Source organism: Rhinopithecus bieti, unplaced genomic scaffold (genome assembly GCF_001698545.2).
Source record: "Rhinopithecus bieti isolate Rb0 unplaced genomic scaffold, ASM169854v2 scaffold_35859, whole genome shotgun sequence".
Taxonomy (NCBI): domain Eukaryota; kingdom Metazoa; phylum Chordata; class Mammalia; order Primates; family Cercopithecidae; genus Rhinopithecus; species Rhinopithecus bieti.
The window spans coordinates 539,558-562,022 of NW_016814962.1; the positions used below are offsets into that span (position 1 = coordinate 539,558).

A 22,465-nucleotide genomic window follows, 5' to 3' on the forward strand; every position below is an offset into this window, starting at 1 on the left:
AGGGCCCCTCAGCCACAGCCAACGAGCCCTGCTGCACTTCGGGGTGTGGGAGGCCTGGGTAGGGCACTGGGGAGGCCTGGCTCAGCCCTGCCTGGAACCCCACCTGGGGCCAGCCTCATCCCCCACCGCCTCCTCCCCCTGCAGTACAGGACACGCCGGACATTGTGTCACGCATCACCCAGTACATCGCAGGGGCCAACTGTGCCCATCAGCTTCCCATCGCAGAGGCCATGCTGACCTACAAGCAGAAAAGGTAACACGGTGGGCCCGGGTACCATGCCACAGGCTGTTGCCAGCCACCAACCCTTCGCGGGCCTCCCCACCCGCTGCTGGGCTCGGCCTGGTAGGCCGGAAAACCCTGCACTAGGCTTAGAGCAGAGCCTAGGTCAGCCGGGCAGCTCCAGGCCTTCCCGACAGCAGGCGCTCCCCCCACCCCAGATCTCTCATAGTAAGCGCTGTTTCCACACCTGTTTCTGTGCATGTTGAAACCCCACGTGATGAGAAGTTGACAGGATGGACAGCTGTCATGGGGCTAGGGTGGCAGTGGCCCAGCTCCTCTAGTCTGGGCACCTGTTCCTTCCATAGACTAGGTTTCCCAGGCTAGGGAACCGAGGAGTCCCTGGGCCTCAGGCCCTGTGGGTGAGTGATCAGCTTGTGTCCTCACCTGCCCAGAGCAGGACAGTGCTCAGGAGCCCCGGGCCGAAAGCCCTGCAGAGACCTGTCTGTCCCACCCGGCGCCTCCTCCCTGCACATCCGGTGCCAGCTGTCCCACACCTTCCCTAGACTACGGGGGAGAAAGCTGAGTGCAAGGCGCAGAGCCAGCACTCACGGGCTCTCCCACACAGGAACCCCAGCGAGGCGGGAGCCACTGAGTGCCCTCGGCAGTCCCCGGAGGGCTCCTGAGGGCATCGTAACGTGTCTGTGTTTTCTCTTTTGGTGGCTTTCTGAAAAGGAAAAAGCATTTTCATTTTGACTTTACCCTAAGGTATGGCTCTCTGGGTCTGCCTCCCACCCTGTCTGTCCCCAGGCTGGTCTTTAGGGCTTGTTTAGCAGAGTCACCATCCGGATCACCCTGCTGTCCTCTCTCCGGACTGGGAGTCAGGCCCTGAGGGCCGCCAGCTACAGGCTGAGAGCCCGCGTGGGAAAGGGGAGGTGGCCCCAACCGGAGTCACTTTGCGCTGACATGAACCCTTTTCCTCCATCCAGTCTCTCACCCTGAGTCAGGAAAGCAGCAGATGCGCCCTCCTGTCCCTGGGCCAGGCCCGTGTGCTGGGACTCCACCCCAGAGCCCTGAAACCTGCAGGTCAGCCAGGCAGGCCTTGCCCCCTCTCTGGTTTGGCCCTGGGTTGTGGTTTAAGAAGTGGCCAGGTTTAGCCCCTCCTCATTTTAAACCAGGAGCGAGTGGCTGATGTAGACACCAGGGCCACCTGGGCCAGGGTGTGCCCCGGGCCCTTCACGTTTGTTAACCTGGCAGCAGCCTAGCAGGGGCACTGGTGCACACCCTACACATGGGGACGCTGAGGCAAGTAGATAAGAAGCAGGCCCGGTGACACGGCAGTCAGCGGCTGGGCCCTGGGCCGCCTACACGCTGCAGAGCCTGGCTCCCAGGGCTCCCTTGAGCACCCGGGGTTAGCAGCAAGGGCTTTCCAGCATCTTGTGGCTTACCTGGAGATGAGGCCAAACTACTGAGACCTCCAAATGGGGGTAAAGAGCTTTTGTTCTGAGGCAGCTCCACCCCCTAAAACCTTTCATGTTTAGAGCCAAGTCCCAGGCACCTCCAGAGCTGCCCTTTCAGACAGAGCCATCCCTTTTCCTTGGCCAGGTGTGTCCTGCTGCAGGGTGGGGGACCCTGCTGGTCCTCCCATGGGGCTCGTTCTCTGCTCCGTGTCTTCTGCCCTGTGTGAGGTCATTTGCTGTCCTGGGAAACCCACCCCCACACCCCACCCCAGTGCAGGGTAGTTGGGTCCCTGGGGCCCCCTTGCTGGAAATACTGCAGGCCTAGGAGCTGCTCGAAGTGGACAGCCTGGGACCACCCACAGCTGCAGGGCTGGGCGCTAGGAAGACACAGAAAGGGGGCTGAGCATCCTACGTCTTGTCCTGCTAAACAAGCCTTTGCAGGTGAAAGACCAGCCATGGGGGCCTCTCCCCTGCTGACCCCCGGCGGCCTGCGCCCTTGCCCCCTGGCTGTGGCACGAAGAGCCTGCAGCATGCTCTGGCTGCCCGGGCTGCCTCAGGCTGTGGATGCAGCTGCTTGTCTCTCCCAGGTCAGCTCTTCTGAGCAGCAAGCCAGGGCCTTAGGGGACCCTAACACCCACTCCCACCCTGCTCCTCCTGTCCCTGCCTCCGCGTTACAGGGGTGACACTGGCTGCCTCCGCGTTACAGGGGTGACGCTGGCTGCCTCCGTGTTACAGGGGTGACGCTGGCTTTCTGGGGCCCAGGAAGGAACCCAGCGAAGGCCATGAGTGTCTTACCTGCTGTCTCTACTCAGAGGAGAGTCAGTCGGGAGGCTGACAGAGGGCAGGTGGCAGGCGGTGGCACAGCCCTTGTGGCAGGGTACCTGTGCAGAGTCCTCTCCAGCCAGGCTCCCCTGTGAGAGTCCCTTGTGAGATGACCCCTGCTGGCCTGCCCTCCTCTGCCCAGAATGGCACTCCTCCTATGAGGGCAGGCCAGGCCTGCAGGGTGTCCACAAGCCCCAGCCTGCCCGTGCAGCACACATGGGTGAAAAGGGCTGCTCAGGCATCTGGCAGCTTGCCCAGAGCCATGCAGAGTGGCCCCAGGGCATCTGCGCCCTCCGTGCCTGCGGGGCCTCCCCAACCCCGCGGTGGTGTGCTCCTTACGCTCCTGACCACTCTGCCTCCACAGACACGTGTGTGCCTCCAGGGTCAGGGTGAGGGTCTCAGTGTCCAGCTGGTGTCATCCCTGTCGTATCGGCCCATGTCCAGGGCTGGGTGCTGTCTGCATGGCCCAGAGGTGCGGCTTGGCTTTGAGAGTTCCGGCAACATCCCTGTGTTGTGACATCTGCATTCGGCCCTCATGTGCCATGCACTGCCCCATGGGCCTCGGAGCAGAGCATGGATGGGAGGCCACCCTGCCATGGCTGGCTCGGTGGGGGGTCTGGCTCGGCAGAGGGCAGGTGGCCCCGGGAATTGGAGCCACCTGTGCCCTGGGGACCAGCAGCCACCACCTGCCTTCTGTGCCTTCATGGGCCTGGGAGGACACAGATGTCACTGAGATTTCCAAACACTGGTCTGCTCAACGAGGATAGTGGGATGTCAAGGGCCACGTCCAGGCACTCCTGCCTGACAGCTGTGGACAGAGCCAGGGTGCTGGGGGGCCAGGAGGCCGCCCTGAGCCGTCCTGAGGCAGAGGCGGGCCTGAACACAGGATGTACATCACTTTCTGTTATTTGAACTGGACAAGAAGAGGGGAAAGTTTCTCTTTCAACTTTCTTTTCCTTAGAAATGGAACTAGGCCTGGGGCATCTTTAATGGGATGGACGAAATCTGTAGGTGGTTTCATCCAGAGGCATTCGCCAGGCCTTCTGCAGAGGGCGGGCCAGGAGCTATCCAGGTTGGCGTCCGGGGAGGGTGGGTCTTGCCAGCCGCCGTCTCCTCACACTGGTGCTGCTGGGACCAGCCGCGGGGGCTGCTTCCTGGGAGTGTCCTCTGGACTGGCTCCCGGGCAGGGGCTGTTTTGCTCGTGGGCACACTTGGTGTGGAGCACTGGGATCAAGCCTCTGCCCTGCAGGGCTCTTGGGGAGATAGTGCTGCTGGTCCTGGGAGCTGGTGCTCCAGGCAGACGGCTGGGCTGGGCCTGTGGCATCCTCCCCTGGGCCTCTTTCCTGCAAGGGATTCTCCCTGTGCTGACAAGAACCCAAGGGAGGGCCGGGGCCACTGGGCGAGCCCATGTCCTGCCCCTGGTGCAGGGCTGTCCCTGAGGGGCACCCTGCTGGCCTGGCCCTTCTCGTCCTGCCCCCAGTGCTCCAGGGGCAACAGGTGCTCCTCTGCAATGTGTGTGCACAGTCTCCAACTGTAAGACAGCCACTTGCTGGCCTCAGACTCTGCCGTTTGTGGAAAGGAGACAGAAGAGACAGCTGGGAGAACTGCCCAGAGAGATGGCACCAGTTGCTGATGTGGTCTGGCTGAGGAAGCCGGGCGGGGAGGCACCCCTGTCCCTAAGTGCAGGCCACGGGGAGCCTTGAGGCCAGCGGAGAGGAGAGGGAAGCCAGACCCATTCCACCACTCAGGATAGGCCCTGCCCTCTGGATCTTTCCTGGGGCCCAGAAGGAGATGCCCCACCTCACCCTAGCTGCCAGCAGGGCCTCATGCTGTGCCGACCCCTTGTCTTGTGGGAGAGCTTCCTGGGCCCGAGCCCAGGTTGCAGTGGCCACGGTCAGCAGGAGCCTGCGCGAAGCCGGACCACAGGACAGCCCTCCTTGAGCCGCACACATCAGAGGGGAAGACAGACGGGTCCTCTCAGCAGCCCTACAGCTCCTTTCCTCACACCCTTGGCATCTTCACGTGGACGGGCTGTGACCAGACCTCTAGAAGAGGCTGCTGTTATCTGCCAAACGTTGTATGGGGGCAAGTCCAGACAAAACCTCCACTGTCCACCGAGCACATCATCTCACGCGGGTCATGGCCTGGGGCATGCTGGGCCTGCCTGCAGGCTGTGCTTGGGGTGTTCTAGTACAATGGCCTCTCATGTGGGCACGGACATTACCCAGATGGTCTGGAGAAAACCTCTCCGCCCTGGCTTTGGTGCTGCTGATTACCAGAGAGGGCCCAGGCTCCTCCCGGGAGTCCCAGGGCACCAGTAGCTGCCCTTACCCAGCGGAGCAGGGGTGCCCAGCTTGGTGGAGCAGCGGAAATGGAGGCTGGATGGGGCTGAGCTGGCTGCGTGGGCGTTGGGCACCTAGGAAAGCTGAGTGAACCCCTCTGTGGAGCTCTGCCTTCTGGCCTGTCCTGACCATGGGTGCCCAGAGACCCCTTTGTCCTTCTCGCATGTCAGCATGTCAGAAGGGGCCCAAACTTTGGTCCTGGGGGCCAGGCCAGGGCTGGCAGTGGTTGGGGATGGGTGGGGCTGGGACACACTGGGCAGGGCCGACTGGGGCAGAGCTGTGGCCCTGGGGCTGTGCCAGGTTCTCAGGCCAAGAGGGAGCTGTGCCCAACAGGCGGGGCTGTGCCCTGAGGAGAGCTTAACTGTCTGTTTCCTTGCTCTTAGCCCTGACGAAGAGTCCTCCCAAAAGTTCATTCCCTTTGTCGGGGTGAGTACTGGCCAGCTTGATGTGACGGGAAACCACATACCCGCCAACTTGTCTTTTATAGTCAGAACATTTGGGGATTGACTTCATATATTCCAGAACCTTCCCACAGATAGGAGCTGGGGATTTGCCTTCCCATCTGGCCTGTCTCAAAGCTTGTTTCCTTCCCTACCGGAGTTGGGTGTGGAGCCAGAGGTTGTTGGCTCCCCCCAGCTCTGCCTTGGGGGCTGATCCACAGAAGCAGAGACAGTTCGGTAGGGCAAGACCTCAGGAACACCCAGCGTCTCAGGAGAGGAGAGACCCTGCCCGGGCTGGAGAGGGCGCCTCTGTCCTCTAGGAACCCAAGCCCCGGGAGCTTCCCAATGTCCACTCCGGGTCTGCAGCCTGCGGTGTGTGGGTTTCAGTTCCTGCCCTGCCCAGGGTTAGGGCTGCTTCTGCCAGCCAGGCCATCTCCCTGCCAGCCCTGGGTCTCCACAGCCTGTTCCCTGCCCATCTTTTTATCCTGTTGTGTGGCCTCCCTCCCACCAGGTGTCTGCCATGAGACAGACCCACAGGACCTGGCAGACGGGTTCCCCAGGCAGGGGAAGGGTCTCTGGGCTCAGTTTCCCCACTGGTGGAGCAGAGGCCTTTCCGTGCATCAGGTAGTGGTCGGGTCTGCTGAGGGCTCTGGGGTGATGGCCGGCCATCTGGGAGGGTAGAGTTCATCTTGAACAGCGGCTGCCCAAGGAGCTTTCTCTGGTGACAAGAGGATGCTGTGCTCGGGCACATGGTCCTTCCCATGCAACCAAGGTCCCACTGAGTCACTGGGATTCACGGTAGATCTACACAACCACCTGTGGCTCGTGGCTGCCATGCAGGGCCTGCCAGGCCCGGGGCCTATCCCCCTTGGTCTGCCAGGGTCCCTCTCACCAGCATACTGGTCTTACTGGACACATGGTTTGCAGCTGCCCTGAGGGCCGCCTTTGGGAGAGAGCAGTCCCTCCTGCTGAGGCCACGCACCCTGAGCACTGTCTGTCCCCACGTGGCTGCTCCTGCATCATGGGAGTGGTGGCCATGGTCGGGAGGCAGGACCCTCGCTGGGAAGGCAGTGGGCTAGCTGAACCCCACGGCTTTCACCAGCCAGTGCTTGTTGTTTTCTAGGTTGTGAAGGTTGGAATTGTGGAGCCATCCTCAGCCACATCAGGTAACACCATCCCACACTGAGGCCTTGTGAGTAGCCCGTGGGTGGGCCGCGGGAGCACAGTCACTCTGGTCCTGCAGACCAGACCAACCCTTCAGGGCCTGAGAGCTGCCACGTTCCAGTCTTGCTGTGGTGCTTCTGCTCTGTGGGGGGGTTCATCCTCCAGGGGCTGCTGTCATGAAGCCCCACATCAAGGCTGGCAGGGCCGACTTCCAAAAACGGAGGAGAATCTCACAGAGGCCACTGGGGACTCCCACCCTGCCCACCCCTAGGGTCTGCCTGGCCTTAGGCCACATCCGGCTCCGGAGGGCCTGGTGCCACCTGGCAACTGGTGGACTCAGCCTGCCCTATGACTCCTCCCCAAAGGCGACTCGGACGACGCAGCCCCCTCGGGCTCTGGCGCGCTCTCCTCCACCCCGCCATCCACATCTCCTGCGGCCAAGGAGGCCTCACCCACCCCGCCCTCCTCCCCGTCAGTGAGCGGAGGCCTGTCCTCCCCCAGGTAAAGGTGCCGCGTGGCTCAGCACGTTTCACTTGCCCGCCCCACCACGTGCTGCCTGATTCAGTCATCCTCCCCCACGTCACATCCACCTCCCAGGGCACCTGGCCTGTCAGCCACGCAGACGGAGGGGCTCTGCAGGACGGCTGGGCCCTCTCTGGCCACCTCCTGCCACAGATCAGGGGTTGGGGGCAGGACCTCTAGGGGACAGAAACTCCGCAGTGAACAAACATGGCCGTTGTGCTGGGCTGTCTCTCAGCTCTGCACACACTGGGGCTTTTAAAAAACAAGCTGAGGGCAGAAGGCGCAGGAGACACGGGTCTCTAGGCGGTCCTCATGGGGCAGGAGATGCGGGTCTCTAGGTGGTCCTCATGGGGTCGGCTTTGACAGCTGTGGCGAGGCCCCGCCAGCCCGCGTGGGTCTCTGAAGCAGACCTCACTCGAGTGGAACTAAGCCATAGAGGGTGTAGGCCCCAAGGCCAGGCATGGTGCTGGTGCTGCGTGCAGGGCTCACACCAGCAGACCCCGACCCCCTGCCTCTGTGTTTCCAGCCGCTGGCTCCTTCCAGGCTGCGCCTGAGGGAGCTGGTTCACATAGGCCCTCAAGACTCCAAGGGGCAGCTTGGAGAGTGGGTGGACAGGCCCCCCAGGCCGGGGCAACCCTGCCGCCAGGCTCCCTGTCATCTACACAGGATGGCTCCCTGTGATTTATGCAGGACCATTCTGGGGGTGACTGGGCATGTGAACAGCTCCACAGAGCATGCTTCAAGCAGCCGGCCCTCCTCTGCTGGCAAGTTGGCACAGGTGCTGGCTGGTCCCTCCTGGCCTGTCACAGGGACAGTGATGCTCCCCATCACTAGGCCAATGGATGCAGGTGTGAGCGCCTCCCTCTGCCTTTTCCCAGCCAGGGTGTCGGCGCCGAGCTGGATGGGGCTGCAAGTGGACTCTGGACAGCAGCCGCCCGCGACAGAAGAGGGACGCCGAGAAGAAGGACCTGCCTGTCACCAAAAAACACGCTCTTCAAGTTGCACTTTCCGGCGCCTCCAGGTCAGCAGGCTGCCCAGCAGTGGCGAGGCTGCGGCCACGCCCACCATGTCCATGACCGTGGTCACCAAGGAGAAGAACAAGAAGGGTGAGGTGGGACAGGCTATACGACCACACGGCGCAGAAGGGCGGCTCGGCGGGAGAGGGCGGCTTGCAGTCAACAGGGATGGCAGCCTCCTGGCTGGCCTCGGGCAGCCTACGTGCGCAGGCAGGGGTGGGTGGGGTGAGGGAGCCTGAACCCTGAAGGCAATGAGGGTCAGGCGCTTCTGACCAGGGCCTCAGGCAGAGGCCAGCTGGGCAGGCAGGAGAGCAGCTGTCCTCAGTCACCGTGGAAGGCAGGTTTACTAGGTGAGTGGGGCCGTGACCAGCTGAGCCCCCAGTGCCTCCCTGACACGTGCCCCCAGCCCTGGCCCTGAAGGAACAGCAAGATGACAGCAGAGCCTCTTTTCTCCTTCCAGTGATGTTTCTGCCCAAGAAAGCGAAGGACAGGGATGTGGAGTCCAAGAGCCAGTGCATCGAGGGCATCAGCCGGCTCATCTGCACTGCCAGGCAGCAGCAGAACATGCTGCGGGGTGAGCGCTATGGGCCCCGGGGTCTGTAAAGTGGGACGTAGGCGAGAGCAGAGCAGGGCTGCTTTGGAGTCCACCATAGGAGCTGCGGTGTCCTGCTGTGACACGCACATTCTGTGAAGCCCTCGGTGAGGATGACAACTTCCAAATGCTGAGAAAGAATTTTTCAGCGCTTTTGCTTTTAAAATAATGACTTGTTTTTTTGCTTTTTTTTTTTGAGACGGAGTTTTGCTCGTTACCCAGCCTGGAGTGCAATGGTGCGATCTTGGCTCACTGCAATCTCCGCCTCCTAGGTTCAAGCAGTTCTCCTGCCTGAGCCTCCCAAGTAGCTGGGAGTACAGGTGCATGCCACTGCGCCCGGCTAATTTTTTGTATTTTTAGTAGAGATGAGGTTTCACCGTGTTGGCCAGGCAGGTCTCGAACTCCTGACCTCAGGTGATCCGCCTGCCTCTGCCTCCCAAAGTGCTGGGATTACAGGCTTGAACCACCACACCCAGCCTAAAAATAATGACTTGTAATTTAAAAGTGTTTCAGAGTTACTCTGCAAGTCACTGTTTCAGAAACGGAGCTCTGGGAGGCTTTCCTCTTTTTGAGCACGGGTCAGATGACCTCCAGGTCAACATGGCCCTGTATCCCTACAGGGGTCTCTGTTTTAAGGGGGCTCCCAGTGTCTTCTCCCCACCTGTGCAGGTGGAGATGGATGTGGACGAGCAGCGCCTGGCAGGAGGCGGTGGGGTCTGTTCCTCCCACCTGCAGGCAGCCCTGGGGGAAGTGCCGCCCTCCTCACCCCCCAGGGCTCTGAGGTGTGGAAGGGCGGGGGCAGGAACGGCGTCCCTCAGGAGCCAGCGTGACCCTAGAGCCCCCGAGTCCCTGAGGAAAGTGTTGGTGGTGCCTCCAGCATGGGGCTCCTTCTCATCCTGTACCCCTGGCTGCTACCCAGCCTGGTGGGCCAGGCGGGCAGGCGGGCAGGGTGGGCACGCGGGCAGGCGGTCAGGCAGCCCTCTCCCACAGTCCTCATCGACGGGGTGGAGTGCAGCGACGTCAAGTTTTTCCAGCTGGCCGCGCAGTGGTCCTCGCACGTGAAGCACTTCCCCATCTGCACCTTCGGACACTCCAAGGCCGGCTTCTAGCCCCGCCCACCGAGAGGCCCGCCCACCTTCTAGCCCCGCCCACCGAGGCCCCTCCCGCCACGCTAGGAGGGCCCGCTGCATTTCTGTTCACATTTCAGTTCACTACAGAGACAGACCGTTAAAACACAAAGAGAACCAGTCTTAAGTATGAATGTGCTCACAACCTGGAAACTAACGGGGGAGCTCCTGCGGGAGCCGAATAACTGCTCTGCTTATTAACCCCAGCGTTCGGCCCGGGGCTGGGAGGCCAGAAGGACGGTGCTGAGCTGCGGATCGCAGAAGGCGTGCTCTGGCCTCAGGAGCCACCCAGAGCCTCCGTGTCCTGTTCTTCCGGAAAGTCAGGACTCTGCTTCCTCAGGGAGCCCGGGGCAGGCGGAGCTCAGTGGCATCAGGCCGAGGGGCCATGGGGCCGCTCAGTCCCGTTAGGGGTGTCCTGAGTTAAGCCTGGGGGACCGTCCTGCCCGCCTGAGAGATGCCCCCAGCACCGCACACTCGTGGTTCCCAATAAACTCCTGCCTGCGGCGGAGGTTTTATAGCAGCAGATATTTTTAATGCTTTTAAATACATGTTCTAATGTAGCTGCCAAACATGTTGGTCTTCTGAAGTCCCCCTGGGGCTGGGCAGAGCCAGCAGAGCCTGTCCCCACTTCCTCAGCCCCTGCCCCACCCCGCCTCACACGTTCCCCACTCTTAGGCTGTTCTTGAAACACCGTGAGTTTTCTGTGTGTAGTCCCTGTCCCAACCTTAGCAAGCACAGGGGCCTCCACAGCCCCAGGCGGCCCCTGAAAATGTTCCAGAGCCCAGCTTGGTGCACAGTGAGATGCTGCTGGCGTTGGCCTCAGGTGGGGGCCGCTTCCTCCCACTCTACCCCAGTGGGTATGTCTGAGGCCAGCCATGTGGGTATCTGGGTTGAGATTCAGGTTTTGGTGAATGTGGGGCAGGCGTCCAAGTGTGTTTGTCACCTGCTGCAACACTGTGGCCTATGAAGATTCCAACAGGATGGCCTGACCAGAGGGGCCGGCACTCTGGAGTCATGGGTGCAGCCAGGTACCCTGTGCAGGCCTGGGAGGCTCTCCAGGCCACAGTCCTCAGAGAGCGCTGGCTCCCGTGTTGTGTGTGGGTTCCATGTCCTCCACACAGCAGGAGAGGGGCCTCCCTGACCTCAACACCTGCCCCGTCAGTCTTCTCCCCAGCAAGCCTGTACTCTGGGGTCTCCATAGGAGGAGCTGGGGAAGCTGGGGCCCTCCCAGGGACCCTGGTCGCCACTGCGGGGCTCTTAGCCTGGTTTCATGAGATGGAGCACTGCACAAGGCTATGCTCAGAAAGCTGGTAAACGCAGGGCAGGGTGGGCCTCAAGCCTGGGCTGGAGGGGTCTCTACCCTTGCTGGCCTGAGAGATGGCCCATATTTCTTATTTGTGATTCCCTGCTCTTCCTGGCCAACCCCCAGGTGGCTGAACAGGGTGCTTTTGTTGTGGTGAGGGGCCAGGATGTGACCTGGGGTGCAGCCTCAGGCCCCCGGGTTCAGGCCTCAGAGGTAGCCGCTGTGCAGGGCTGCGGCAGAGCCCCAGCCCCTCCCACCCAGAGCCCCTCCACACCAGGGCCTCCAGGTTCACCTGGGACCAGGACCCTGGGGCACACCTCAGGGTCGCGGAGGGGTAGGAAGGCCTCCCACTGAATCCTGGCTTCAGGCTCTGCCCTGAGAGGGGTCTAGGGTGAGGGTGTGGGCCCCGGGCTGATGGCCTCTGACCCTGGCAACACTCAAACAGGTGGGACCCTGACCATCTCGTTCCAGCCGCCCCCGCACTGGGCTGCAGAGCATCTGTTTTTCTGCTTTTCCAGTTTCTTTTTTTTTTGAGACGTGGTCTTGCTCTATTGCCCAGGCTGGAATGCAGTGGCATGATCTCAGCTCACTGCAACCTCCACCTCCCGGGTTCAAGCAATTCTCCTGCCTCAGCCTCCCGAGTAGCTGGGATTACAGGCGCCCACCACCATGCCTGGCTAATTTTTTGTATTTTTAGTAGAGACGGAGTTTTGCCATGTTGGCCAGGATGGTCTCGAACTCCTGACCTCAAGTGATCTGCCCACCTCGGCCTCCCAAAGTACTGGGATTACAGGCGTGAGTCACCACATCCTGCCTGCTCTTGCAGTTTCTTTCCCAAAGGTCACACTCAGTAGGGCGATGAAGGCGGAAACATCCTTGCTGTGGGTTTCTGGCCTCAGAGTAGGTTTTAGAGGAAGGGGCCACAGGCTGCCTAGTGCATCCTGGCTGTGGGCAGCCCCTTTCCTGGAGCCCTCCTGCCTACCCTACACCTCCCCATCTGGCTCCACAGCTCCATCCTTAACCCACACAAGGGGAGAGCATGGGCAGAGTCTCCATCCAGCAGTTGGGGGTTCTGGTGGCACTCCCTGTGCCTGCTGCTGGCCTGTAGGTCTGCCCTGCACCCAAAAGCCCCATGGCCCATCCCCCCCACCATGCCCAGCACCAGAGAGGTTGGGCAGACAAGACCTGGGCTGTGCCAGCCCTCTGTGCCTCGGTTTTCCCACTGGTTACACAGGATGGTCGCATTTCCCCTGCCTACCTCACAGAGCTGTTCTGAGGGTGCATGGAGGAGCACTCTGTCCCACCAAGGACAACTAGAAACCAAAGCCATCTGACAGCCAGTGCGGTAAGGGCGGGGGGTGTGTGTGTGAGGTGTGCACACCCCCTAGACCTTGGCCCTGCACTGGCCTCACAGGACAGGAGGCAACCCTTTGTAGAGCTAGGCTCAGCCCCATCAGTCTCAAAGGTTAAGCCATCAGTCACCACAGAAGCGCCCCTCAGACCTGGTGGCCACTGTCCACTATTACGTAGACAGACCCCACCCTTGCCCAGGCCAGTTGTGGGCCAGTCCTGCCCTGCAATCTGGCCTGCTGCCTTCCTCTTCCATGTTGGTCCCCTTGGCCACTGTCTCTGGGCAAGCAGGCCAGTGTCCTGGTTCAGTGCCTCGGCCAGAGCTGGGGCAGGAGAGGGGCCTCTGGATGACAGCTGGGGGTCTCTCTGCAGCGGACTGGCAGCCTTGCCACACTGTCCTCATTCCCAGATGGAAAGACCTGAGTGCCTCTCGCCTTCCTCCGGGAATGAATTCCTCATGAAAATGACCAGGCCACTTCTTCCGAGGGCCAGGCTGCCAGACCCACTCCTGTTCCTGAGCCGCCCTCTCCCCGAGACCTGTCCTGTCGCTGCGGGTGTGCGGCCTGCAGGGGACCGAGTGCTGGGCTTGCTGGGCACCTCTGGAGTCTGACCCTGCGGGCCAGAGGCACCACTGTAGTTTCTGCAGACCCCCATGCGGTTCATTGTGCATTGTTTGGTTTCAAGAATGTATGTGTTGCTAGTTTTTCTTTTTTTTAATGAAACCCGGGATTAATGTAAATAGATTTTTGGGGAACGGATTCTAATGTCACGTATGTGACCGTGTGGACTATTTTAAGGTGCTGATGCAACACTAATAAACCTGGAGGGGCCGGCCCCCGCCTGCAGTGTGATTCTCTCGGCCGTCCACCCCTCGGGGGCACGCGGCGGAGCAGCGCCTCCCTCCCGCCCACTCACCCTGTCCTGGGTCCGCCCCGCCCCGCCCCGCCCCGCCCCGCCACAGCCCTGCAACCCCACGCGGGGAAGTGGCCCGGGCCGAAGCGGTATCGCGCCGCGGGAAGGACGCAGGTCCGAAGGGGGCTCGGGCCGACAAACCCCAAGTTCAGGTCTGTGCTTCGGAAGATCCCGGAGGCCGACGCCCGGAAGGGCCCGCGGGGCGGTAGCGGCAATAGACCCGCTTATGCGCTGGGGACCCCGAGGCCGCCCCCACCCCCCACAATGGAGACCAGAACGCAGGCGCAGCGCAGACCGGAAGCGGAACCGGCGGGGCGGGGCCGGCCGTAGCGGAAGTTCCGGAGAGAGGTGCCGGCCCCTTGGGCCTTCTCCAGCGGCGGTGGAGGCCTCCGGTTCCCCGGTGGCCCCTCCATCTGCAGCGGGCCTGCTCCTCCCTCTATCTTCGGACGCCCGCGTACCCCCCACCTCTGACCGCCGTTCCCTTGTGCCCCGCCCCCCGCCGAACCCCCGAGTGTCCCCGGCCTCCAGCTCGTGTCCTCCTGAGGCCTCCTCCCCCGTCCCTCCGCAGACCTCGGCCGCGCAGACCCACCCCCTCGGAGAGGGCGGGCACGTAAGGGCTCGGGGCTGGGCCTGGGGTGAGGCCTGGGCCTTGTAGAGGGGAGGTCTCAGGGTCGGGAGCAGGGCGGTGGCAAGCGCGCTGGGCCTTTTCTTGAGAGCGTGCCCGCCGTGCTGGCTGAGGACTAATGCCCCTGGAACCGTTTGAGGGAGCTGTTAGAGGCGTGGAGTTCGTGCGGGAGGCTGCCGAAGGCTGACCAGGCTCCCGGGGTGGAGTCGGCAGGGGCAGAGAGGACAGTTCGGGAGGCTGGTGTGAAGAGGTGCGGCGGGAGCTGAGGGGATCCACTCCCCCCAGAGGGGTCGGTGATGCCTGACCATTGACTGGAAGGTGACCCTAGCAGACCCTGACACTGCCACCGTCTGCCCCCAGGGACTCAGGTTTTGGTGGGCACACGGGTGGCCTTGGGCCCCACCCCACCTCATGCTGCTCCTTCCCCCAGATCTCAGAGGTGTGGACAAGCAGCCTACTAGGGCTAGAGATGGACAGCAGGAAGCTGTCCCCCCAGGGGAAGAAGCTGGAGTCGCACCTCTCCCAAGAGCACAGTCGACCCCCACTGGGCCCGACAGCAGCCTGGGGCCAGCCCAGTACCCAGAGCAGCGCGCAGCAGGGACTGCAGACTCAGGACTGGGTAAGCAGGAAACCCTGGCCAAGGCCACCCTCCTGTCCCCAGCCCACCTGAGGCCGCTTTCCCTGGAAACTCCAGGCTGGCCGTGATAGGCAGCCTCAGGGGAGGGCTGAGTGGGGACTGATGAGAAACAGATGGTTGAACTCAGGAGGCTCTCTTCCCCATGGCCCTGGACAAGCACCAAGGTGGACCTGCATCCCTCTTGCCTCCACAACTGTGGGCCACTGGCCTCTGCTGGGCTCTGTAGAGAGGTCTTCTAAGGCCAGGAAGGAGGCAAGGCAACACACCTCCCTCAGCCCTGTCCAGTACCCCCCACCCCAGGTTGAAGATGGCAAGAAGCGGGAGGAAAAGCAAGGTCCCCAGCAGGGGTGGTGTCCTCCCACCCAGGTGGGTCAGCTGCCAGGAGGATTTGTCACTGAAAGCTGACCAAAACAAAATGCTGGGAGAGGCTCTGCTTGCGACTCCTCAAACCAGAAGCATCTCCTGGTCTCTTTGTTGCTGGACAGTGAGCTGCAGGCTTGTGCCAGGCCCAGCAGTGAGACTGATAGGATGTAGCTGTGGAGCCCCAGGACGTTCTCTGAGGGCAGAGGAAGCCAGAACCCCACTTGTGTGGTTCCCCTTTTGGAAGGTTCAAAGCCAGGCTCAGAGATGGCTCTAGGCTGTGGCAAGATGGGTGCAGGGGCTCCTGGGCACTGGCAGTACTTTGGCAGCTGGCACTGGTCATGCGGCCAGTTCAGTGTGGGGAGCTCATTGAGCCATGCACACAGGCGTGTCTGCGTGTGTTCCTAGGGCTGCCCACTGAGGTCCCTTTGTACCCTCTCAGTCATGTCCTTCAGGCCCAAATGCCTTCAAGACCCCTATGACGGTGTCAAGTGCTGGGGAGTGGGGTGACCAAACCAGCAGACGCAGTGGGTTTTGGGAGGCAAACATCTCATGACAGGCAGTCCAGACTATAAACACACATGGGTCACCTGTCTAGTGAGGGCTGCTCAAGAGGAGGGCCGGGAGTGTGAGGCTTGTGCCCTGCACAGGGCTGGGGACAGGGCGCTGTGTCTCAAGGGGTAGGGATGTGGGTGCAGGAGGAGTGTGTATTGGACCCACATCCTGCAAGGACACAGGGACCTGGTGGCTCTTGGGCAGGGGCAGCCAGGCTGTGTTTGTAGTTCCAAGAGAGGGACTGGTGGCTCTGGGTGATGGTGGTTGAGGGCAAGGCTGGGAGGCAGGAGAGTAGGCTGAAGGCCTCCGAGGGCAGGCGAGCAGTGGAAGGAGTGGCTGGGAGGCAGGAGAGTAGGCTGAAGGCCTCCGAGGGCAGGCGAGCAGTGGAAGGAGTGGCTGGGAGGCAGGAGAGTAGGCTGAAGGCCTCCGAGGGCAGGCGAGCAGTGGAAGAAGGAGTTTGTTGGCCAAGGATGGAAAGGGGCATAGGTGCATCTCTGCTGACTGGCAGGTTTTTAGTTTGGGGACAGGGAATCTTCCCTAAAAATTGTGGGTGCCCAGATGACTTGACAGGTGGGCACTCCCAAACAAGAAATCAGTCATCCTCATTGGCGAAGCTTCACCTGCCCAGAGCCACTTCTGGTGTGGAGCTGGTATCACCCAATACCAGTACCAGAAGAGAGCAGAGGGAGAGAAGGAAAAAGAGAAGGCAATATGCCAGGCTATCTGTGGGCATATATTGAAAAATCCTGAGTAAAGACTAGATCAAATCCAGCAGCACCTGAAATGCTGAGTTTCATAGCCATAAGGATGGGTCCTGCACACTTCCACCTGCCAGGAGAGCAGGCACGTGTCTCTTCTCAGCTCTGTCCCAGTGCTTAGGACAGTGCCTGGCACATAGTAGGTGCTCAATGAATGTATATGGAATAAATGAAATTGTATGTAAATAAAAGAAGATTGTAACCCAAGGACAAAGGAATTTTGAAATCTATAAATAAAGTTCATTCACAACAGGTGGAAAATCACGTGATTATCTCAATAGATGTTGAAAAGTAATACTAATAAATTCCAGTATCTTTCCTTAAGAACCAGAGAAGTATAGAAACCTGTAGGTTCTGGATAAGGTGGGAAGAGATGGACATCTCTGTAGCCATGACGGAGGGGAGCTCTCAAGAGCTTGCAGTGACCACCAGTGGAAGTATTTCAGCTGCAAGCAGATGGATGCATGATACCACTGTGACGTTAAAAAAAAATCGCCAGGTGCGGTGGCTCACGCCTGTAATCCCAGCACTTTGGGAGGCCAAGGCGGATGGATCACCTGAGGTCAGGAGTTGGAGACAATCCTGGCCAATGTGGTGAAACCCTGTCTGTACTAAAAATATGAAAATGAGCTGGGCATGGTGGTGGGTGCCTGTAATCCCAGCTGCTTGGGAGGCTGAGGCAGGAGAATTGCTTGAACCCGGGAGTTGGAGGTTGCAGTGAGCCGAGATTCCGCCACTGCACTCCAGCCTGGACGACAGAGGGAGACGCCACGCCGTCTCAAAGTAAATAAACAGTATTCTGGAAATCGAAGCCCATACAATAAATCAAGAAAATGAGATGTATAAATATCTAAAGAGATGAAAATCACTATTCGCAGCTAATATGTTACCTACTTGGAAAATCCAATTTTAAGAAACATGAGTATGGATAAAAGAGGGAGTTTGGATATGTGATCACCATTCACAACTTTTCAACACAGTAAAAACAACTAGAAAATGGAATGGAAACAAAGGATACTATTCAATTTAGCAACAGGAGCCATGAAGTTCTTAGAAATCTGTTATTTTTCAATTCCTTTATGAAGAACACTTTAAAATGTTACTGAATAGCATGTAGAGCTCCTCATGGAAATTTTTTATCATATTGGATGGGCAGATTTCGTGGGTGTGTTTTTGAGACAGGGTCTTGCTCTGTCACCAGGCTGGAGTACAGTGGCATGTCACAGCGTTATTGGAAAAGGGGTCTCCATTCAGACCCCAAGAGGGTTTTTGGATCTCATGCAGGAAGGAATTTGAGGCGAGCTGCAGAGTGCAGTGAGAGGAGATTATTTATCGAAAGCTGCTCCATTACAGAGCAGGGTATCCTCAAGCAAGCAGAGGAACAGACGTGCTTTAAGTTTTTCCTTCCCTTCCTTCCTTCCTTCCTTCCTTCCTTCCTTCCTTCCTTCCCTCCCTCTCCCTCACTCCTCCCTCCCTCCTCCCTCCTTCCTTCCCTTCCTTCCCTTCCTTCCCTTCCTTCCTTCCCTCCCTTCCTTCCTCCCTTCCTTCCTTCCTTCCTTCTTCCTTCTTCCTTCCCTTCCTTCTTCCTTCCTTCCTTCCTCTTCCTTCCTCTCCCTCCCTCCCTCCTTTCCTTTCCTTTCCTTTCCTTTCCCTTCCCTCCCTTCCTTCCTTCCTTCCTTCCTTCCTTCCTTCCTTCCTTCCGTCCTTCCCTCCCTCCCTCTTTCTTTCTTTCTTTCTTTTCCTTCTTTCCTTTCTTTTCTTTTCTTTTCTTTCTTTCTTCTATTTTTTTGAGACAGAGTCTGGCTCTGTCGCCCAGGCTGGAGTGCAGTGGCCAGATCTCAGCTCACTGCAAGCTCCGCCTCCCGGGTTCATGCCATTCTCCTGCCTCAGCCTCCCAAGTAGCTGGGACTACAGGCGCCCGCCACCTCGCCCGGCTAGTTTTTTTTTTTTGTATTTTTTAGTAGAGACGGGATGGCCAGGATGGACGGGGTGGCCAAGACCACCGTGTTAGCCAGGATGGTCTTGATCTCCTGACCTTGTGATCCACCTGCCTCGGCCTCCCAAAGTGCTGGGATTACAGGCCTGAGCCACCGCGCCCGGCCAAGTTTTTCTTTGATCGAGGTCTTATCTATGTAAAGACTAAACTAAGCTGTGCCTAGGTGTGGGTGAGCTGACAGCATAATGATTTATTATTCTATTGATTTAAAAACGATTTGACATTTTAGTGTGCAAGTACATTAAAGCATAACTATAATTATCTTGAAAGCATGTATTATGGTGGGTATTGGAACATCTGAACTTCCTTTTATAGGAGTTTGTCCTTGTAGGCATTACCAAGCTGCTTCCTTAGCGGTAAACATCTTAGGACCATGGTTGTGACCTGCAGGGAATGTGCTCTATTAGTCTCAAGATGGAGTTGAACATGAAGTGACATTATCCTGGTTCTGCTAGACTCCTGCTTCTCTAATAACAGCTCACTACAGCCTGGACCTCCTGGACTCAAGCTGTCCTCCCACCTCAGCCTCCCAAGTAGCTGGGACCACAGTGGTGCGCCACCACGCCTAGCTAATTTTTAAAAATTTTTTGTAGAGACGGAGTCTTACTCTGTTGCCTGGTTTGGTCTTGAACTGGGCTCATGTGATCTTCCATATGTCCCAAAGTGTTAGGATTACAGGCATGAAGCCTTTGCGCCCAGCAAGATTTAACATTTTAAACGTGTCAGGCTTCTGAAAAACAATTCAGTGTTTTTTTTTTTAAAAAACAGACTTTGTGAATCTTGAATTTTTCATTTTAAATGTATATGGTGATTCTGGAAATGTATTACTAGTTTACTTTTTAAAAAAGATTAGAGACAGGGTCTCACTCTGTTACCTAGGCTGATCTCTAACTCCTGGCCTTCCAAAGAGCTGGGATCACAGGCATGAGCCACCATAGCCAGCCTTTGGCCATGTATTAGTTATCCATTGCTGCGTGACAAATTTCCCCAGAGCTTAGCAACTTAAAACAGTAACTATTTTTATCTTAGTTTCTGTAGGTTAGAAATTTGGGAGCTGCTTAGCTGTGGTTTTGGTTTGAGATCTCTTGGGAGCTTACAGTTGAGAGAGCAGCCAACACTTCAGTCATCCCAAAGTTTGAGGAAGGCTGGAGACTGCTTTCACGACAGCTCACTCGTGACTGGCGAGTCCATGATAGGGGCTGGCAGGAGGCTCAGCTCCTCACTACGTGCATCTCCCCATAGGACAGCTTCAGTATCCTCAGTATGATGGCTGGCTGGCTTCCCCCAGAGTGAGTGCTTGGAGAGAGAGTGAGCTGGAAGCCGCAGTGACTTCCATGACTTAACCTTGGAAGTCACACTCCCCTATTTCTACAGTGTCCTTTTTGGATACACTGGTGATCCTATTAATGTGAGAAGGAATGACACAAGGACATGAATACCAGGAGGTGAGACTCATCGGATGCCATCTTGGAGGATAGCTCTCACAGGCAGCCATTTAGTCTATAGGCTTTAAAAGATTATGTACCGAGAAGCATAATAGTGAAATTGCAGAATGCCAGAGACAAAAACCCAAGAAGGAATTCGAGCGGGAAGACAGAACCTTCAAAGGAGCCACAGGAGCTCGTCACAGTAGAGCAGTAGCATGCCTATTCTCAGGGGAAGCCATGCTCAGCCTTGAATATTAGGCCCAGCAAAAATGGTTTATACGAAAAAGGCTAAATAAATAAAGTTTTTAAATGATAAAAAAGAGAATTTGCGCCCAGCACACTCTCAACCTCAGTTCTGAAGAAATGATCTTAAAGCATCATGAAAGTGACCACAGAAGGTCTGAAATGGATAAAGCATGAGAAGTAGCAGGAAGTGCGTGAGTGAACTGAAACTGACAGTCACTGGATGTCACTCACGCACAGAAAAACAAGGATGCAATCAATACATGTACCTGCAATGGCATAAAGTCAGGATGGTGCTTGTGAGTGGAACTGAGGTGTTCTAAGTTCCTCTGAGAAGAGGATGGGGGTGGGCCATGGTGGCTCACACCTGTAATCCCAGTACTTTGGGAGGTCAAAGTGGGAGGAATGCTTGAGCCCAGCCTGGCAACATGCCAAAACCCCATCTCTACAGAAAAATACAAAAAGTTAGCCAGGCATGGTGGCATGTACCTTTAGTCCCAGCTACTTGGGAGGCTGAGGCAGGAGGATGACTTGAGCCTGTGAGGCAGAAACTGCAGTGAGCTAAGATTGCACCACTGCACTCCAGCCTGGGCGACAGAGCCAGACCTTGACTCAAAAAAAAAAAGAAAAAGAAAAAGATAGAGTTGCTTGTCAACTTTGGACTTAGATGAGTTTGCCTGCCCTCACTGTTTACAGCAGAAGAACAGAAAGAGATACGGTGGCAGATAGAATCGCCGGTATGTCATTTAATTCAGTCAATGAAAGTGGACTAAGTGTTCCAGTTAAAAGACAGACATTGGCCGGGCGCGGTGGCTCAAGCCTGTAATCCCAGCACTTTGGGAGGCCGAAGCGGGCGGATCACGAGGTCAGGAGATTGAGACCATCCTGGCTAACACGGTGAAACCCCGTCTCTACTAAAAAATACAAAAAACTAGCCAGGCGAGTTGGCGGGCGCCTATAGTCCCAGCTGCTTGGGAGGCTGAGGCAGGAGAATGCCATAAACCCGGGAGGCTGAGTCTGCAGTGAGCTAAGATCCGGCCACTGCACTCCAGCCTGGGCAACAGAGCGAGACTCCGTCTCAAAAAAAAAAAAAAAGAAAAGAAATTTATTCTGTAGATCATGGTAAGCCACTGGGTAGATTGGACCCATAATAAGAAAACTCAATAATATTTTTTCTGTGATTTATGGTTTTTAATATTTACTCAGTGTCAACAAAGTGTGAAGATTTATAAAAGCATTATAGTGTGTATGTAATTCCTGCCCAAAGGGCTTACTGGTTGATCTATGTAGATAAGTGGGATGTAAACACACGGGAAGAATAGGGGGAAAGAAAGTCAGACGTTATGTATCATGCCACCCACTAATCATTGACATTACCTGGAGAGCTAGGAAACTATTGCTGAAATCTCACCAAGTGCTCTAGGCATCCATTTATAAAAATGGAGAACCATGGCTGAAAGGTGGTGTTGATAATTAAATGCTAATGACCTGAACTCTCAGGAACTTCAAAGCTGATCTCAAACTTCTTATGCTCTCAAATTTACTGTTTTCTACAAAATCATGACCAGTCACCAATTTGCCCACTCTTTTTTTTTTTGTTTTCTACTTTTTATTTTTTATGAGTATGCAGTATTTTTGTAATTAAGTTTTAAAACATTGTAAAATGATGCTTATATTTACATAAGTCACTAGAAGCAAAACCTGTCGATGATTTGGCAGTACATGGTGAGCCACAGGCCTGGGACTGGGGTGAGGCTGCTGAGGCATTGGCCTGGGATACAAAATTTAAGGTGGTATCAGAAACCTCAGTGATAAAGATGAGTAATATATATATTTTAACAGTTTTGGATTCACAGCAAAATTGAGAGGAAGGTACAGAGATACCCCATGTACCCTTTGCCCTCGTACATGTCATAGGTGCTTAGTCTTTCCCATTATTAGTGTCCCTCACCAGTGGGATACATCAGGGGTCCCCAGCCCCCGAACCTCGGGCTCGTAGTTGGCTGTGGCCTGTTAGGAACCGGGCTGCACAATTACTGCCTGAGCTCCAAACACTCTTTTAAATCAATATTTTAATAATTAGGTTTTTTTTACTATGTAGAAAGAGAGAAACCATACTAGGGCCCCTCAAAGGTGTAAATTTGAGCATGATAATCACATCCTCATGACCTGTTAGATGTCTGAAAAGGGCTTAGCCAGTGGGTCATTACTAATAAGAAAACACTATCTATCAAGTTTTCAAACTGAGGTTGCAAATAACGTTTCTTAGTTGTTCAGCAGGGAAGGTACATCCTGTTGGATCTGATTCTGGAAAAATCATGCGATGGGTCTCAAGTTTCTTGCAAGACACTTAGGTCATCTGGTACATGTGAGCAGAACGTGTGTGACTGATGAGAATTTGCACAATCCTTTATGTGCAGATCATTCCAGAGAGGGAGGAGGGCAGACTAACAGATGAAGTAGGAAAAACTGCCAAGCAAGAGTACTGGCAAACCTGTCAAAATTTAAATCCTTAAAATAATTTAAAAATTTAAAAAAAATACTTTTTACATTAGAACATAGAAGAGAAATATTCAATGTTCTAGTAGAAAAAAAAA

The 22,465-nt window shown here is 56.7% G+C and overlaps 2 protein-coding genes across 6 annotated transcripts in view; both read left to right on the forward strand.

Moving 5' to 3' along the window:
• Positions 1-10,271, forward strand: part of PACS2 (phosphofurin acidic cluster sorting protein 2) — a 77,597-nt gene extending 67,326 nt beyond the window's left edge. The window contains 10 exon segments of the mRNA XM_017852832.1: positions 145-253; positions 953-985; positions 5,225-5,267; positions 6,405-6,447; positions 6,811-6,946; positions 7,846-7,898; positions 7,901-7,950; positions 7,953-8,073; positions 8,444-8,557; positions 9,566-10,271. Coding sequence (XP_017708321.1) covers positions 145-253; positions 953-985; positions 5,225-5,267; positions 6,405-6,447; positions 6,811-6,946; positions 7,846-7,898; positions 7,901-7,950; positions 7,953-8,073; positions 8,444-8,557; positions 9,566-9,684 — 821 coding nt within the window. The 3' untranslated portion in view covers positions 9,685-10,271.
• A 3,030-nt stretch (positions 10,272-13,301) lies between these two features.
• TEX22 (testis expressed 22) overlaps positions 13,302-22,465 on the forward strand; it is a 17,586-nt gene continuing 8,422 nt past the window's right edge. For 2 of the 5 annotated variants that reach the window (XM_017852812.1, XM_017852813.1), the window contains exons 1-2: positions 13,428-13,877; positions 14,323-14,511. In XM_017852812.1, the coding sequence (XP_017708301.1) occupies positions 13,494-13,877; positions 14,323-14,511 (573 nt within the window). In that variant the 5' untranslated portion in view covers positions 13,428-13,493. The other 3 variants (XM_017852816.1, XM_017852814.1, XM_017852815.1) reach the window with 3 other exon arrangements.